The sequence below is a fragment of the Solanum stenotomum genome, chromosome 5 (genome assembly GCF_019186545.1).
Source record: "Solanum stenotomum isolate F172 chromosome 5, ASM1918654v1, whole genome shotgun sequence".
In the NCBI taxonomy this organism is placed as follows: domain Eukaryota; kingdom Viridiplantae; phylum Streptophyta; class Magnoliopsida; order Solanales; family Solanaceae; genus Solanum; species Solanum stenotomum.
The window spans coordinates 62353999-62373401 of NC_064286.1; the positions used below are offsets into that span (position 1 = coordinate 62353999).

At 35.0% G+C, this 19403-nt stretch overlaps 1 protein-coding gene across 2 annotated transcripts; it reads right to left on the bottom strand.

The window, feature by feature from the left end:
• Positions 1–8551: 8551 nt before the first annotated feature.
• LOC125866294 (DNA glycosylase/AP lyase ROS1-like) lies at positions 8552–19160 on the bottom strand. 2 transcript variants are annotated; one of them, XM_049546633.1, is made up of 21 exons: positions 19037–19156; positions 18915–18934; positions 17966–18594; positions 15429–17312; positions 14961–15356; positions 14517–14607; positions 13264–14374; positions 12940–13019; positions 12767–12851; positions 12590–12681; positions 12451–12519; positions 12206–12242; positions 12041–12123; positions 11046–11513; positions 10858–10894; positions 10711–10768; positions 10332–10471; positions 10168–10233; positions 9953–10067; positions 9832–9870; positions 8552–8909 (listed from the first exon to the last, which is right to left on the bottom strand). In XM_049546633.1, the coding sequence occupies exons 3-21, from the start codon at positions 18417–18419 to the stop codon at positions 8776–8778; spliced, it is 5439 nt and encodes a 1812-aa protein (XP_049402590.1). In that variant the 5' UTR covers positions 18420–18594; positions 18915–18934; positions 19037–19156; the 3' UTR covers positions 8552–8775. The 2 variants fall into 2 exon arrangements, with proteins under 2 accessions (XP_049402590.1, XP_049402589.1); XM_049546632.1 differs by lacking the exon at positions 18915–18934 and having other exon boundaries at positions 19037–19160.
• Between the last annotated feature and the right edge of the window lie 243 nt (positions 19161–19403).

Here is a 19403-nt window from a genome sequence, read left to right on the forward strand (position 1 = left end):
TGACATATTTACAAACCGATAAACCAAACCAATAACACATAAAACCGAACCGAACCGACCGATGCGCACCTCTAATTTTACATGACCTCGATAATAAAATGTATGATATATATAAATAAATCTTTTGATTTAATCTCATTTATATTTATGTTTTTTTAGTTTTGATAAAGCACAAGTAGACTCTTAAACTTATATAAAGTTGAACTAGTATACACATGAGTCTTATGTGTCAAAATACATTTAGGGGTCGTTTGGTACAAAAATTAATAACGCGTGGATTAGTAATGCAGGTATTAGTAATGCAGGGATTAGTAGCGCAGGAATTAGTAATGCAGAGTTTATTTATATCAAGTGTTTGGTTCATTGTTTCCCACCTCATCTTGTGTTTAGATTAAAATTCTATAAAAAGCTTCTTTCCAATTATACCCTTGAATTATTACGTAATTGGGTCAAGATAGATAATTAGCGGACAATATTATTATTTTATGGCCTTTCTAATTAGCTATGAGAAGAACAATTTTGTTGTCATGTTTGCTATATTTTCACTTGAATTATTTGAGGATAAATAATTGTCATCTTAATAAATTGATCACTCACAAAATGTCATTTTTAAATTTTTAAAAAATAAATCATCTACTTTTAAAATCGAAAAGGCAATCAGCAATGGTAAAGTTGAATAAATCATCTACATTTACACATAAAAATTGCAAGTTGTAGTTTTAATATGTATGTAATTTTTTAAATTGTTCAAAATATAAATAATTAGAAAACCACACAAATATATATATATATATATATATATATACACACACATTCAATTAAGATCACAAACGTCATATTACAAATAAACAACTCACATTTCAAATTTGTATTGATTTGTATTAGATTTATTTAGTAACAAACAACTCTCTCTAAATAATTTGTAAGCTAATTTATTTAAATAAATTTACTAGTACAAATATAAATCATAAAATAAACAAAATAATTAAAATGATTTGATGGATATTTTGTCTTTACATAGACTTAACCCATGGTATTATATTCTATGTATTACTAATACCTCCAATTGGAAGGTATTAGTAATACATCCCATAGTACCATGTAGGAGATATAACTAATCCATGAATTAGTTATACATAGGCTCAAATTCCTACCAAACATAGTACTAAATAATACCTTACATAATACATGGACTATTTCTTCTAATGCGGCTGTAACACCCCGTATTTTACNTCTCTCTAAATAATTTGTAAGCTAATTTATTTAAATAAATTTACTAGTACAAATATAAATCATAAAATAAACAAAATAATTAAAATGATTTGATGGATATTTTGTCTTTACATAGACTTAACCCATGGTATTATATTCTATGTATTACTAATACCTCCAATTGGAAGGTATTAGTAATACATCCTATAGTACCATGTAGGAGATATAACTAATCCATGAATTAGTTATACGTAGGCTCAAATTCCTACCAAACATAGGACTAAATAATACCTTACATAATACATGGACTATTTCTTCTAATGCGGCTGTAACACCCCGTATTTTACGTGTACAAGTTCTACACATATGAAACTTGATTTAGCTTGGTGGTATAAGTAATAAACTTGATTTCCTAGATGAGTGGTGACAATAAAGAAGCTATAAGGGTAACTCCCGTACATTGCAATATTGCACGATCGAGTGAACGTTAAATTTTAGAAGTATTTAAATTCTGGATTGAAGGGCTATATGTAAGTCTAAAAGTTAAGGTGCTCAAGTGTATATAAGTTTTGAGTTAAACTAAGAAGATTACGCTCGGAAAACGAATAAAAGAATTGAGGTGCTTGTTGGACTTTATAAAGCTAGCAGGTGTCACCTACTTGCTTATCTCAAATGGGCTAGGTAGATGGGGAAGATTAGTTTATGCATTAGTGGGCTCACTTGAGGCCCAAATTAAATAAAAAGGAAAATAGAATGGAGATGAGGCCTCACACCAATCTGTCCAAGTCCAACTACTTGAGCCCGATAAAGATTAAGGCCCAAACTAAGGGTATAATTCTGGCCCATGTCTTAATATTAGAAAGGAGAAAGATTGCAGCCCAAGATGAGTACATAAAGGGCCCATTTTGTGTATATATAATTCCAAGCAGATGCATCACCTACTTGGACCACTTTGACAAATTAGTGGCTGATATTAAAACTTAAGAGGTAGGGAAAAATAAGACCTTACCCAAGTTGCTGGCCATTTCCTCACTTTTAAGAATAGATAAAAAAAATCAGATTTCTCTCTAAGCTTTTCCTCTCTCTTTCAAAACATAGCAGCAGCCACAAGTTTCTTAGGGTTCTTGGATAAACCCAAGCCCTGGCAAGGGAAGCTCAAGTTATTGAAGAGTTAAAGTTAAAAGAAAACGAGTTATAAGAATTAAGGTAAAGTGACTGCCCTATCTTTGTCTTTCTTAAACACGAGTCTAAGTATGATATTTTAAGTATACTGTTGATAAGAACTCGTGGGATGATGATGGGAAACTATGGTTTCACGTCCTCTATTGTATGTTGGATTGTTAGGACTGTTTTAAGACAAGTTGATGTGTAAACATATTGGGGACAGCTTGGTTGATGCCTGGAAAGGGTGTAAATTATCGAAATTGAAATGTAGTTGTGTAGTGTACAAATGTAATAAAAGAAGGCGGGGATTGAAAGAACACCCTTAGTTTAGTAATTACGGGTTTGCTGCCCGAGCATTATTATTGAGTAAGATTGGACTGCCTAAGCATGTTTAGTAACTACTAATACTAGTTTATCACCTACTCTATTGTAGAAAAGTATTTGAAAAGAAAGGAAGGTACTTCAAGGTAACTACAAGGTGGTACAACAAGGTATGTAAGACTTTTCGATTTCCTACTAATTGACATGAAATCTAGACTCGTCCTCGACACATAGAGGCAGCCTACCAGCTCCAACACGACTTATGACCTTGTTCTCATCACTCTTTAACATGTTTGCACGTTCTAATATATGTTCATTGTCAAATCTGTACATATACATTGAATACCCTGTATGAGTTCTCCTTTAACTAAATAAGGTCCATATATTATTTCAGCTCCTATGCATTTCATTAATTGTGTAACTACTCTCTACGTTGTTGTTCCTGCATTATATGATTATTACACGTCACGTGTTGACTACATAGTCCCACAACTCAAAATGTTGTGACCACCAAAAGAATCATCTCAAATGTTAATGGAAAGATATTAAATGAATCTGCTTATTGATGGGTGGTATCCCAGGGGTGGAAGAATCACCTAGCATGGGTTGATCCCAATATTACGGGTGGTATCCCAGGGGTTAAATGAAAGCCTAGCATGGATCGTTCCCGATTTATATGTCTACCACTGATTAGCTGATCATTTGTATTATATGTTGTGTACATAGTGTAAAGTAAAGAATGATAAAGTAAAGAAAAAAATGTAAAGTACCTGATTCCATAATATGAGAAAAAGGTGGTCTTGTATCCTTACATTGGTATATGATTTCATTAGAGTTCTTATTTCACATACAGTACTTTATGCCTTTCATACTCAATACATTCTCCCGTACTGACGTTTCTCTCGGGGGACCTGCAATTCATGCTATAGGTACAAGAGCTAGTAGATCTCTCCAGTAGGAGAACAGGACATCCAATGGCTATTGGTGAGCTCCAGGTTGATTCGGAGCTTTCCGAGTGTATAACATGTATTTTGGTATTGTATAGTAGTTGAGTGTAAGGCGGAGCCTATCCCAACCTTAACCCCATAATGTTTTATCATTTAGAGGCTTTGTAGATATAGTGAAGTGTGGTTGTGCCTCGTGTCTTAGACATCATGGTCCTAACGGCCAAGTCATGTGCACTTTCTCTTGGCTTGTTAATACTGTCTACTTTCATGAAAACATGTTATCCACTATGGCAACACCTTTAAATGTTCATAGATAAAGCATGATTACAGGTTGGTTCTCCCGAGCCTTCTCGGCAACGGGTGCCGGTTCGCCTTAATGGGATTTTGGGCGTGACAGCGGCCTACCAAACGACCCCTTAGGACACAAATTGTCAAATAGGATACTATGTAAGAGTGTGTGTCTATTTGTTTAACTTTATACAAGTTTAAATGTTTACTTTTACACACCCAAAATTAAAGGGTATAAATATGAGTTAAGACCAAGTTAAACGGCATATTATTATTATTATTAGGGAAAAGGGTAAAAAAATGTCCTTAAATTGTGTGAAATGAACAAAAATGTCCTTAAATTGTGTGAAATGAACAAAAATGTCCTTTAGGTTGGTTAAAAAATGTTCTTGTCGTTAATATTTTGGTTTAAAAATGTACTTGCAGTCATTACTTTGGTCCAGAAATGCTCCTATATTTACTAACATCGTAAAAAAATGTTATTTTCTGAATAAATATATTATTTCTTTTCTTTTTAAAACACGTTTTCTTCCTAATTAAAATATTATTAAAGAACCCTATTCTTGGACAAGTAAAAAAGAAAAATTGGACAAGTAATTAGGAACATATTGAGTAATTATTATCATGTCAGTCACCGACCACTATTGATATTCACCATCATCCTTCACCGCTATATGTCACTAACAATTGCTATTAGTCAAACTACCATTCCTATCAGTATCACTATCAATCATCATTATATGTTACCAACAAATGTTATTAGTCATATTATTATTACTATTACTATGATCCACCACATTCTCAATCCATCATCACCTCTTACATATAATCACTATTGTTAGATACGATTTATGTTGACCACAATCCACAATCATTACCATCGGTCAACATCACTATCAACCATAACTCATAAACGACAATCATAACCACCACTATTATTCATCACCTCTGTCTATCATCGGTCGACATCACTACCAACCACAACTCATAAACGACAATCATAACCACCACTATTATTCATCGCCTTTGGCAACCATCATCACTGCTAACCACCATTATCGATCGACAACCACAACCTCTATTGTTAGTCATCATCTACATCAACCACCATATAATATATATTTTTTAAAAAAATCTTTTATTGATATAGTAATAAATGAGCTTGTATTTTTTTATGGAAATTTTATTTATTAATTTTTAGATAAATTAAATTCATTTAAATGTGAATACAAAATAATCAGTCTTAATTATTTAGTATTCATATTTTAATACAAAATCATAATATAAAAACATAAATTTAGATTTAGACACTTTAATTTTAATATTCGTATATGCATTTATATTCAAATGCTTATTAATTATGTAGATATCAAGACCTTGTGACGGGTCTCAATTGTCCAGATCTATTCAAACCAATGAAGTGGTTGGAATGTAAAGGAAAAAACAGACTTATTTGGATGGTTGTTACTTGATACTTATTGTATTATATTATATATATTGTTAGTTTAAATATAATATTTACTTTGATTGTTACTTAAATTTTATTGTATCGTATTGTATTTTTAAATCTATCGTTAGGTAACAATGAAAAGATTGGTTTTATGCCACGACTGATTTGGTGTGATCACGTCGTCACCTTACTATTTTCTTCTCATTTTGTCTTTATTCATTATTTAATAATTGTGTTTTATCTTTTACCCTACCTTTTTATGGTAGCTCTACCTCATCCCTACTTGTCTTATAGGTTTATCATTTAAATTATGAATGTGTGACATCATTTAACGATAGAGAACAATGCAATCTATCCAAACACTTTATTCATTAAAACAATACAATATGATCAATACAACACAATACAATACGATACATGATGAAATAATACATGTCAATCATCCAAACCAGGTGTTAATGATTGAGATCTAAATGATCAAAGATTCAAACTTAAATAAAAAATAAGTGTACGTAATAACTGAGACCTGAATGATTACTATTCAAGCCTTCATTATGTGTAGACAAACGAGGTTTAAACGTAAGATCAATGAGTCGGATCCAAAATACTTCCACCACCACACATTACAATTTATTAGTTTTATATTCAAACCTTCATTATGTGTAGATAAACGAGATTTAAACGTAAGATCAAAGAGTTGGATCCAAAATATTTACACCACCACACGTTACCATTTAATAGATTTATATTCAAACCTTCATTATGTGTAACGAGGCTTAAACGAAAGATCAATGAGTCGGATTCAAAATATTTACACCACCATACATTACGATTTAATTCATTTTCTTCGAGCTAGCTTTTAAAGTTATTTTTTTTTTAATTTTCACTTTTAAGGGTAAAGAAAAAGGAAATTGTTATTAATTCTCATTATGACACGACAAAAGAAAGAAGAGAAGGATCTCGAAGCACTTTTTTGGTTAAAATTCTGGATATAAGAGGTTTGATTATTCTTTTCTTTTATCTCATGTTATGCCTTTTGTGTTTTCATGATTTATATATCATAATTTAGGGTTCATATTTCTAAAGAGAATCTCCTCAACCTCCCTTGTATGATAAGGCAAAGATATGATATTTGGTTCTAATTTAACTTTAAAAATTAGCTCACGAAGAGAAAATTTCTCCAGTCCATATGAAGAGACCACCCGTCTATTTTTCAAACATTGTGAGACTTTTACCTACTCTAACACTCCCTTCACATTCAGATCCCAATATTTTGTCACAAACATGTTCATTGCTTATCTATAATTGATGTCTTTGAGATACATGCATATAAAAAGAACCATATGTTTGGGGATTGATGTGTTCTTTTGTGTCATGTTTGCATCCTAGATCTACCAGAATTTAGATGTCATATTTACAAAATTAAATAAATGAAAATTGATTCCCAACCTCCTTTCTCTACAAATTTATTTCAGGAATCTCAATCATAAGCTAATCTACCCAATGAGCACATAAAAAACACTTGATAAAATTAAAATACAAAAAAGAAGATCAATAAGTACTCATAAGAGGAAACCCACATTTTCCTTGAATTTATTCAAAAAGCTATTTTATAGGAAAAAATGACAAAATATTAAAGTTAATCAATTTATTTAAGTTTTCGTAAAATATAAAGTCTCCATCAAAGGTAGTACCCTAGTAGGTACTCCAAAACTTCATCATTTTTAATTGGGTCGAGTTATTAGAGCCCATCAACTAATCGAGTCGGGTAACGGTGCAACCCAGACTCGCGAATGGCGCGTTTGCTCAAAATACGCAGACCCAAAAATGGAGGGAACTCTAAAAGCTACAAGGAGGGAAAACAATTGCCAATAAGTAAATGCAATTAAAACACAGAGACTCTGCATTTATTCACATTTTTTCTCTTCTTCTCTTCCATTATTATCAAATCATACTAGAATTTTGAATTCTAAACTCATAAATTTTGAATTCCGGATACTTTTTTGATTAATGGATCGAGTTACCTTGTAGCTAAGCCGAGGCGGATTCAGGATGGATTCAAACTCTTACGTTTCTCATGTCTATTATTTATTGTAGTTGAAAGTTATGAGTTCAATTGAACTCGTAGAAGAGAGTATGCAGAGATTTGCACTAATGGATTGAGTTACATTTGAGGCGAGAGGATGCAGATATCTGAATACTAAGGTATTTATGCTGTGTGTACTATTTTGATATTGAGTAATGTTTACCAATTATGCGTGATGATTAATGTGTAATTTGTTGTCAAATTGAAGTTGTAACTTGTAACGTTCACGTATATGGCTGAAATTAATATGTGATGATTCGTGATTGTGTGTAGTTTCTTTTATAATTGTTAGTCCTGAAAAAAGCATTAGTATCGCCTATTTATGTGGTTATGATTAATTGTGAAGCTTCATCTGGGTGAATTGTTGATAATTCTGGTGCTCAACAATTGCACATTATTGTTACTGTTCTCATTTTGTATTCCCATTTTTCAAACTTGTTTGAAAATGTTTTATTTAAGAAGAACGTCTAACGGAAATAATCGTTCTATCTTAATGAGGTAAGCATAAAATCTGCATACACTTGATATATTGTTGTTGTATAGATGGTTGAGTGCATTTCGTTTGACTCGAATCATGTATATGTAAATATGCGAAAAAAGTTACGAATAGTATCTGTGTGCAGTAACCACTTTTGAACCAACTCGATCGTTGTAAATGTTGAATCTACCTATGTACTTGTTCAGGTTAAGAATTTGTCATCAAAATTGCTGAGATTGAATGTAGACTTTTCTCAGCTTCACAAAGTTGCAAGCTAAAAAGTCCTCTTTTTCCAGTTAACTCACGTAGTTTTAATGAGATTTCAGTACGTTAAGTTACCATCAGCAGTAGCAGGTGCATTAACATGTTCACTTTTGAGTATTACTATTACTTCAAGGTTCAAACTATGTGTAGCAAAGAACATAAAATACCACAATGCTGTCCAGTTTAGGCTATTACGTAACTCAATGTGGTGTTGTGGCTACCTGAAGAAAGATAATGGGGCTCTGTAAGTCTGTTATACATGCCAATATATAAATCTGATTTTCCTATTGGTGTCGATGTAGTTTTCTTTCCCTTGACTTGAAAGAGAAAGGAGATGTAAATTGCGGAATTCAAGCGAACTAGTTGGGAATAAACTGATTGAATAATTCAATAAATTGTTGCTAACTAAAGAAACTCCATAACTTTTACCTAAAAAAAACTTATTATCTCATTTACAAGTTAACCAGATACACCTATCTTCTTTTTACCAACTGGTTTAGAACTGCATGATATTGAATGTTGTTAGATAATTTTGGCTTTGGCATGAGTACTTGGGTAGCTATATTCAGGAGGCTACTCCTTTGTCTTCATTTGTTTTCCCATTAGTCCTATTTAACTTGCTGGCTGGAAAATGGAACCTTGCCAATAGCGGTCGAGGTGCTCGCGTCTTATGATCAAATCCTCGCACACAAACAAACCCTGAAAAAATGCAATATCTATTCATCAGAAAAGCAAAAAGGTTTTGCAGCAGGGACGTCAAACTCTTCTTGTTAACTAATATTCTATTGTCATAGCCAAATTTCCCCATTTGTCCAAATACTTGTGGAACAAAATATTAATTGTCAAAAATGGTGCATTTTTACTATTATTGTATACTTTTAGTACTTATCTCAGACCTTTTGTAACATATGTTCAAAACCAGTGTCCTTTTTCAAATGAATCTTACAGCTACGTGTGTGTGTACCTCATGTTTGTGTTCCTGCTTCATATATACCAAAAAAGGAGTCCTAGGAATGCTTATTTTCCAAAGGGTCTCACACTTCAAATTGAATAGATAATGTTGAAAACAAGATTCTTGTTCATAGAGTGTAAAGAAGTCATGTTTGCATTGAAATCAATCATCACATGAATTAAACAAAGAATAGAACAACATAAATCGTCATTGTAGACTACCATGGTCCTAAGCTAAAAGTACAACGATTGTATATTCTAGCCCCTAGCCAGGGGGACCTTTTTTTTAGGGATCAGATTGGTGAAGGTGAGGGCCGGGGGACTCAATGTTGTGAAAGGTAGAAGGCAAACAGAAAATAAATAGGATTCTCAACAAAGGTGAGCATTGTTGATCCTTGTTTCCTATGTTTTAGGGTTTGCTCCTGACAATGAGTGGTTATATAATCCTTTTTTCCTTGGTCTTCTGATGCTTCTTTTCATTTTAAATTTTGACAATGGCATGTTAAATGTTAAACAGCTAGACTGTGATCCATTTTATCTCTGTGTTTAACAGGATGGCAACTCAACATAAAGCTAGTTTAACATGTAATTTTCAGGGGTTTACTTTGTTGAAATGGATAAGAAGCTAGCTTTTCACTGCAAATATCTGAAGGATTTTCCATTTACATACCTCTCCAAAAGCAGTGTTGGATACTTTCTGTGTTTAAACCTGATGAACACAACAAATTTCAATGTTATTTTACTTCCAAAACTTTCTAAATGAGGTTCTATCAGTTTAGTGGTTCTTTCACCTTTGAATATCGTGGGTATTGAGGTTCCAAAGTAGACAGTCCGCCGTGGGAGATTCCACAGCCAATCCCTTGGGACATTGATTGGGTTAAGGCTGGAGTCATGGTCCGCGAACACCTGCAAAGTAATTTCTATCAATGAAAACCACAATATTTGATGCAAAATCTAGTCTTTGACATGTGGAACTATAAATGAGCTAAAAGTTGGTTATATTCACCTCATTGACCTGAAAGTATGTACCATTGAGTGGAAAGCTTCCTCTCATAGCTGTTCGACATGGTATCTATTGACAAGAACAATGATTAATCATACTGTATGTATCTTTTTGGCCGTTTACTCATATGAAATGACCACTATTAGAGTCTCTATGGATTTTCTTACCAGAAGAGTCCCTCTTACTGTTTGAGATTGTGCTTCACGTGTGCTGTTGCATGAGGAACAAGTCTCATCTTCACATAGTTGGCCAGATTCTTGAGAGTTGCACTGAGTTTCTGGAGGTTGCATTGAATTTGCTGTTTCACCTGATATGAATTTGATACAAGTCGTGAAATCAGTCAACGAAAGTTAACTGATATTACCTACAACTAAAACTAACCCATGAAATTTGTATTCTATATTTACCAACGTGATATCTATATCAATAGTTCCTTAAGCATGGCCTAGCTAATTCATCTATTTTCCACATTACAAGAACTAGTGGAAGGAAGCCTTCCAAAATAAAATTCTTCAATATATAGCATTACAGTTCTTGTGATCCTACCCGGTGTCCAAATAGCAAGAAGATAGGAAGAAGGATCATCTGGTTCTCTTTTGTCCAACTGCAAAATGAAAAATGTAATTCTTTGGAGGATTAGTTTTATATCTGCTTGGCCGCTGGTTATATGCTAGACATAAAACTAATACTAACCCCTTCCAAAAGAGGATGAGAATCTGGAAGTTCATAGCTGTAGGAGGAAAAACAATTGATAGTTAGTACACAAAGTTCTTTAAACATTGTATTACCTTGAAAAGTACAGTCTATCCTTGACTCTTGTTAGTGCTTCTTTGGCAGCATAATTCTATTTTTATGATATAAAATCAGGATTGTTTACTTACACTTGATGTTCAGTTCTGAGCCGGCTAACATTCTTAAGTTTAGGCGTGGGAATTGATGCAGCTTCTGAAGTCAAGGCTACTAAGGCATTCGACATTTCTACCTGATGAAGCTCCATATTGTTTTCCACATACTTCTTTACATTTTGAGTAAACTCTGCCATATTCAATTCAATCATAGGAATTTCATTAGGATCTTCAAAGTAAGCGTCTTCTATGTCAATTTCTGGTGCTTGTATTTGCTCTTGCTCAGGTGTGGAAGGAACTTCAACAATGGGCTCTGGTGTTGCTGGCACTTCAATAATAGGACCTGATTTGATCAATTTCTGATTCTCCACTGGTTGTTGATTACCCGGAGCTAATGGCAGAGGCAGGTGCGTGAAATTTTCCCTTGGATTGTTGTTAGTGGCTTTGTGTTCTGTTGCACTGACAATGCTTTTCTCTTCCGGCGCGGGAAGGGCAAGCCTTGCACTGAATGAGGCATTTTTATTAGGTCAAGTTTGTGAAATACAATGTATCTGAATGTTTAAACAGATAATGGTGCTTGCAGAATGGATATCATCAATAAGCTGGTTAATTTAAGAAGCCATCTCAAAAATGGATGCATCTAAAATTTTTAGCATGAAATTGCTTTATCAGTGACTGAAATTTTATTTACTAGAATGCATCATGGATATGGAGGGTTAGTTTGCAACGGACAAGCGATTTACTGCCACATAGTAGATTTTTCATACCAAAAACATAGTAGAACTATGATCCTTTGGGTTTGAGTAGAATAGTTTATGTACTAGATGTTAAAGAATGACAACAGTCCCACATTGGTGGTTAATGAGATGGGTGGACTCCTTACAAGGCTTGGGCAACCCTCCTCCCTTTGAGCTAGCTTTTGGGGTGTGAGTTTTAGGCCCAAGACCTAATTCTACACTAGAAAGAAGATAGTTGGACAAACAGGACAGAAGTATTTTAGCTGCAGAAAGTGTAAATCGTAATATGCTAACCTGGCAAATGCACTTGCAAAGTGTCTGCATTCTCCTCTCAATGGACATGCATTGCAATTGGGTTTGCTTTTTGTACAGAAGACCTACATGAATTGTAAGTGTCTTTAGCCTTTGATTCTAGATATCTACTACTTTTAGGAGATATCATCTAATATATTGACATACCTTCCCAAAGGTGATCATATGATAATGTAGCTCATATCTGTAAGTAAGATCTTAATTAATGGACCATTACTGATTGGAAGAAAAAATAAAATAGTTTCTAAACAATCTTAGTATGAGTAGACAATACTTTTTATCATTTGATTATTACCAAAAGATTGTCATTGGACTACTTACTTTTAGTTACAACTCAGAGCTCGACATCTGTCTGTCTGTATATATGTAATTGTTTAATAGATGCTACTTACAATGTTCTTTGATCAAGCTTGCAGAGACGTGGCCATAGGTACTGTTGAATTGACTCCAGTATTGGGTACCTGTAGGAATACCACAGAGTTAGCCTTGCACTATGTATGCAATTAGAGATTTAGATTCAGGAATACTCACAGTTCCAGAAGATGCAACTGTAGTGACTCAGGCAATGGCTGCAGGGGTACCCACCCTAGTCTAACAGCTATACGCCCTACATTTACGTCAACCTTATCACAGAAACACAGAAATTAGTGTGATTGAATGACTATTTCTCATATATTTAACTCTTCCAAAATTGGTTTTAGGTCTTACAGGGAAAGCAAGGTGGTGAAGTGTTAAAAGTCTCACACACTCCACGCTCTTTAGACCCAATCCCCTTATGCTCAGTAGATACTCTCTGAAACCATACATTCGAAATTTGTTATAGTTTGAATATGAATAGAATCTTACACAAGGGAGATTATTTGGAATAATTGCTGGCTTACTTTGCTTTGTCTGGTGGAACATCTCTCAGCCATTCAAGATCAATGCTTCCATGATCACTAACAATCCGGTTAAGAAAAGCCTGCAATAGCAAGTTTATTTTGTAAAATAGAGCAATCATGGGGATTTCAGGCAAAATAAATACTGTAGATGTATATGTTCTACAGTATGTAAGGGAAGATTGTGTACAATAGACCCAATGTAGTTTGGTCCTTCTGTGGACCCCACACATAGCAGGAGCTTAGTCCTATGGGCTGTCTTGCATATGTTCTCTTGTCCTCAGATATTGCAAAGAAGGTTATGCAATGCAATACTCATGTGTGTACCTGGATTCTCTCTGCCAGTTTGTTGTTCATTCCTCGTTCTCTAATTGTATGGGCTATCTCATTGACATTTGCACACCTCACTGCTTCATAGTCCAATGAATCCATTGAGTTTGCTGATTTTTCTCTTTTCTTGCCGTTTGCCTGGGCCTGTAACCGTAAGCTGTCCCAATCAATGTTCTCTTTCTCCTTCCCAAGCCGTCCATTTTTTGCTTTAGAAGGACTGTCATTTACTTTGTCTACTTTGCTACGGACATGATTACTGTCATTTTTCAAGTTTGACTCCAAACCTCTTTGCTCAGGCTTGCATGAATCAAAAACTACGCTGGCCCTTTCTGTGACATTTACAATGGTTTCTGAATTGGTTGGGGCTTCTGGAACTTGCTGGACATTGCAATTGCTATCTTCAGTTGGAAATTGTAGTTCAACATTGTCTTCTGCATCAGTCACTGTCTCTATGTCCAACTTATTTTGAGGGTTCATTGTGCACAGTGCTGAATGTGCAGATTCTGCTGACAACACACTTTTTTGGGGGGCAATAAGTTCCTTGCCAAGGAATGGAACGTTTTCACCTTCTTGTAAATGTTCAGTGCACCTGGTTCCTCGTGCTCCTGAGGTTCCTGCCATCTGTAATAGCTTCAAAAAAGAAGTGGAGCTGCAAAAGTTGCTTGAGTCAGTTCCTTCTGAAGCTTGAATAACTGCAGAATTCTCAGAAGAAACTACAGAACTCGGAGAAGAAGGCAAATCATTCAACTCTTTTTGATCTTGGAAACTTGTAACTGTTGATCCATGATACAGATCTGAGCCTTCTCTAGAAGAATCTGATTGCAGAATTACAGAACATTCTGCTGACTTTATGCATTGTGTGCTATATTCACTTGATTCAGAGTCATTGACAGCTGCTTTTTCTTCATTTGAATCTGTATTATAGACTCCTGAAGAATCCTGACAATGGGTTGACTGATTTGGCTGATCTTCATACCATCTGATAGAAACATTGGGGTCCGTTGCACACTCTTCAGGTTCTTCAATTATAATACCTGTGTTTCCTTCATGCTTCTGACTACTGTCTGTCTTCAGAGGAAAGTGGGCAGCGAGTGACATGAATGCAGAACTGTAAATAGGATAAAATAAATAATTTTAGGTACAAAAGTGGGCTAAGTAATATGTTGGCACTCCATCTTTGAATGTTTAGGAATTTGCCGGAAGACAGAAAAAAAATTCCAAAACTGTAGAAGTTTATTGTTTCAGCTAACCTAGAAAGGTGATCTGAAACATTCTGTGTAAGATATACCCCAACTACAGAGTCCACAACAGATCCCTTCCAAGGTGAGAAACGCCTGTCTCCTGACTCACCCAAAAAAGAAGAAAATAAAATTTATGGTTATTACAATAGAAGAAAACAGGTCACTGATATTTTTTTTCTTTTAATATGGCATGTTTAAACTCCTACAGCATTCCTACGGAAATATAGTAAGGGTATGTGGAATCTTGGTGTGCAAGATCAACATTTAGTTGATGCCTCACTTTTCAATTGTTTTATATTACCACATGCTGAGTCACAGATTGAAGATATTAGCATAGCCATTTTTATCTTATTTAAACTAGCAATATTTTCTTCTACCTATGTTTCTAGTGAAGGAATCTAGCTGGGAATTTGACTTAGCCACTAGGAAAGGTTGAAGACTTTGCACAATTACCTTGGACAAGACGCATGCGTGCAATAAATGAGTCTGCTCTACTATTAAACACTCGACGTTCTTCCTCCCACCATTTTGCCTTGTCTTCATCTGTTCCATCAATGCCTTCACTGTTTATATCTTGCAGCAAAAGCTTCCATACCCTATCAGTCTCATCATCAACATCAACTTTTGGTCGTGGTTTTCGTTTTCTAACTAACGAACTTCCAAAAGGGACAATACTTCCATCTCTTTGATAAAGAACAAGGGCACTCTCCTTTTGAAACTTGGTGTGGTAGGTGATTCCATGTTGACCTTGATTTTGGCTGCTTTCTCTATTTAAATCAAGATGCCGCAAGTGTTCTGCAATTTCATCGATTGGAGACATGCCTCTCCATGTTAAAGCTGGCAGAGAACCTGCATTCAATGTTGTTAGCAAGAAAAGAGTTATGATATAATTGGTAGTTTTAAGTTTATGCCTTTAAGTACCTCTTGCATTTTTTGTGAGATGTTGATGGGTATATAAGTTGGAAGCTGCTGAGCTGACAAGGATGCTCTTCTTTGACTGCCTTTTTTTCTTCATTGCTGCTTGGGTGTCTGCAATTGGAGTTCCCATGCATGCACTGGATAGATGTGAAGTTTTATATCTTTCTCCAAATCCATATATTGTTGCTTCTTTAGATGTGGAAGTTGGAAATTGTTTGTAAATTTCACGCAGAGATGCAATGTCATGTACTTGAGTTGCGCCGTTTGATCTCTTCTTCCTTAACATCTCTGCTTCCACAAATGCTGGCATAACATTGGAATTCCACATTCCGTAATTGCCTATATTGGTTGCAGAATTGTTGCTAGGGGAACCATTGATATTGCACTGAGATGAAGGCACGTAGTTAGTTTCACCAGTAAAAAGTTTGATGTAAGATGATGTTGAGATGTGGCCCTTTTCTGCTCTCATTTTCTTGTAAATAGCAGGAAAATGCATCCCTACATTACTATAAACATCAGGTTTATTTGCTGGAAGGATTGCTTGATAAGCCTGCATAGAATTGAAATACGCCCCTCTGGAATTTATGCTGTAGAATTGTGCTTCATCAGTTCTACATGAATGCTGTCTTTTCAAGCTTTTCCCATGTGGTAAGCATGAACTGCTGCTGCAGTTAGAAAAATTCAGGCTCTGTGGTGTCATTTGTAGTATGCTTGCCTGTTTATCATGAGTTAAATCTGAAAAAATGATTCTGCTATTTCCTCTTGTGCTTTCATTGTGATTCCCAACCATGGCTTTGTCATGATTCCAGCCAACCTTGTCCGGAGTTGGAGGACCAGGGTACTGCATTCCATGCTGTGATAAGTAATTTCTCACCTCCTGGTTCAGGGAACCGGTGATGTTATGAGTTATGCCCACTTCTGTTTCTTCACTTGTGGCTTCTTTACCTTGTCCAAGCTGAACAGACTGTGCTGTTGACCCGGAATTATTTGCATGCAAATCCAAAGTTGAGGGCCTGTATGATGAATACTCATCACTTGCTTGGCTTTCCAATTCAAAACTCAACGATTTCCTGCAGGTTTTTCTAGAATGAGGAACTTCTGTCGGGTCAATTGTTCCACTGCTTCCCTCTTCAGAGAGTTTTTCCATGCTCATGTTAACTTGATTTGTTCTGACATTCCTTTTTGCTGTTGGAGTTTCTTCGGAACTAGGAGTCTTTCCCTCGTGAAAAGTTGTATTCTTTACCTCTTCTGCGGAGGTGGCTACAGGTCTGCCAGTTGTTCCACTGCTTCCTTCTTCAGAAGGTTTTTCCGTGCTCTTGTTCACTTGATTTCTTCTGACATACTTCCTTTTTGCTGTTGGGGTTTTCTCAGAACTAGGAGGCTTTCCCTCGTGACAAATTGTATTGTTTACCTCTTCTGCCAAAGTGGCTGCAGGTTCGCCAACCTTGTTTCTTCGGACATACTTCCTCTTTTCTGTCTTTGTCTCCTCTGAATCAGGCTGCTTTTGGATTCTTGGTTTAGGAGTCCTTTTAGGCTTGCCTTCTACAACCACTTTGGGCCTGTGCTTTCTTCGTCTTGGTTTTTGCTCTGGTGTATTATTCAGTTCAGTATCCAGTTTTCCTTCCAAGATCAGCACTGACTGCTCTTTATTCTGTTGGAGTTCATTTGCTTCAGCTCTCTTTATTATATCTTGATTTGACTGTATAACACTTGCTGTTGTCACATTAATATCTAGGTTTGATGCATTAGATGCTTGCCCTTTAATCTTCATCATATCTGGTGTTACTGGTTCGAACTGGAACGGGATGTTGCTGCTCAAGGTTGCACCCGTCATTTTTGGTGGTGAATTCAAGTTGAAAGGGAAGCTGGATAAAATAGAGCTTTCATCTGCATGATGAGTTCTCTTATGTCATATTAGTTTATCAAGGAAATAATCACAAACTTGAAGTGACAAATTTCTTAAGATTTTGACATGTCACCTAAATCATGATACTGTTTGATGCTTAGCCGACTTGTTTTCATGGAAACGAAACCAAAACAAAACATGTTGGAGCATGTGCTACACGTTAAATATCGAATTACTTGTAGATAACAATAGAATAATTTGACTTGGAATGACACTCTTTAACAGTAGAACACTCAATCAGAGAAACACAGTATCATGGATCTTATATGTGACCTTTTGTTTCCACTGATTTTGTTCTAGGATACATTGTTTTTAGTCCAAATTGGAACTTCAGTAAGTATTCACAGGGTTGTTCAATTCAACATGAGCTGATTCGTGCATGCTGTGCATTCAAATTGTTAGTAGATGTAAGTTTCAAATTACCAAAGAATGATACTAAACTTGTTATATTTCATTGTCAAACATTTTGCAGGTCTTACAATGCACAAAGACACTGCTGTGTTAATGAGGCAGGTAAAAAGAAGCTCTTGACATATACATGGAATGCAATTATTGTAATCTGAAAATCCTCCAAGCAGTAGGGTCATTACAATTAGTAGTAATGAATGTATCAATGACTACTTCATTTGTCTACCTGCATTCTGAGTATTGATGAGCGGTTGGAAAGAACTCTTCACACTATAAGCTGTTTCGTCAGCTGGCGTGGTGCCACTTCCACCAGCATGTGCCATCGCCAACAGATCCCCGAAAGACACACTACTCCACAAGTCTACATTATCACTAGGGAAGTTATTGTACATATTTATACCACCTCCACTCATTTCAGACTTTTCTCCCACTGCTGCTTCCGAGGTCATGAAGCACTGATCTTCTTCTACTGAACTTGTTGAACCGCGATGTGCAGCAGCATTTTGAGCTTCAGCCGTGCTGCCAGTAGCATGTTCTAGTGCTTGTTTTCTTTGCAAATCTGACCAATCAACTTGAGCTTGCTGGTTTTCCTGCCCGTTACTGCAAATTGGTGGCGATTCTGTAAAATTTGGCTTCCCAGGAGTTGCTGGGATCCATGAACTGCCTTGGCCTATTTCCATTCTGCAGCTCTGCAAACTGGTAAAAATCCAATCTTTTTTTCCCTTTTTATTTTCTTCAGTTTGACATAATGAATTTCTTATGAGAAAAACTCAACCAATTCCAGCATAGATAAAGATGCGGGACTTAGGTAAGGTTATTAATTTTACTGTACCAAATCTGTTTTATGAAATCATCCTGCAAAAAAAACAAGAATCAAAGATGAAATGACCCAGATTAAAAAAAAATCCCAGAAATCACAGAAAAACATAAACAGAATTTCAGAAACTCTACCAGAATCCGAATTTATCAACACTTCCATTCAAATTTGTGAATTTACATCAAATGATTCATTTTATCACAGATCCCCAAAGACCAAAATCAGAATGTAGATTCTACATCAAAACAATAAATCTCAATTTTTTGTCAAATTCAAGAAATGATTAGCAAAAATTAGGTCTTGATCAGTGAAAATTTCAGCAAACCGACAGAACAATAAATTCTACATCAAACCTTACCTCAAAAATCCCATTTTGTTCTGCAATTTCATAATGTCAAAAATTTAGATATTTTTTTTTGTATATATAACTGGTAAAGAAGTGTAACTTAATTGTAGAAATCTCAGCTGAATTTTACTCACCTGAAAAATGGATCTTTGAAGGAGATCTCACAGAATGGTAGAAGAGATATTCCTGTGGGTGGGTGAGAGAAAATAGGAAAGAAGCTGAAAACAGAAATACACAAGGGATTATTCATAGACTGGAATAAACCTCATTTTACCGATAAATATGTTTTTCTCCGTAAGCTGTTAAAAAAACTTTAAATGATTTTGTGTTATTTTAATTGTACTTATGTGTTCTTAAAGTTAATCAGGTAGAATGATAAATATTTTTTTATTTTTAATTAAAAGATTTTGAGTTAGAGTTTTATGCATATAAATTTAATTTGATTAAATTCAAATTCATTTTACTCTAAACTTACTAATACGAATTTAAATTTAATCTGAC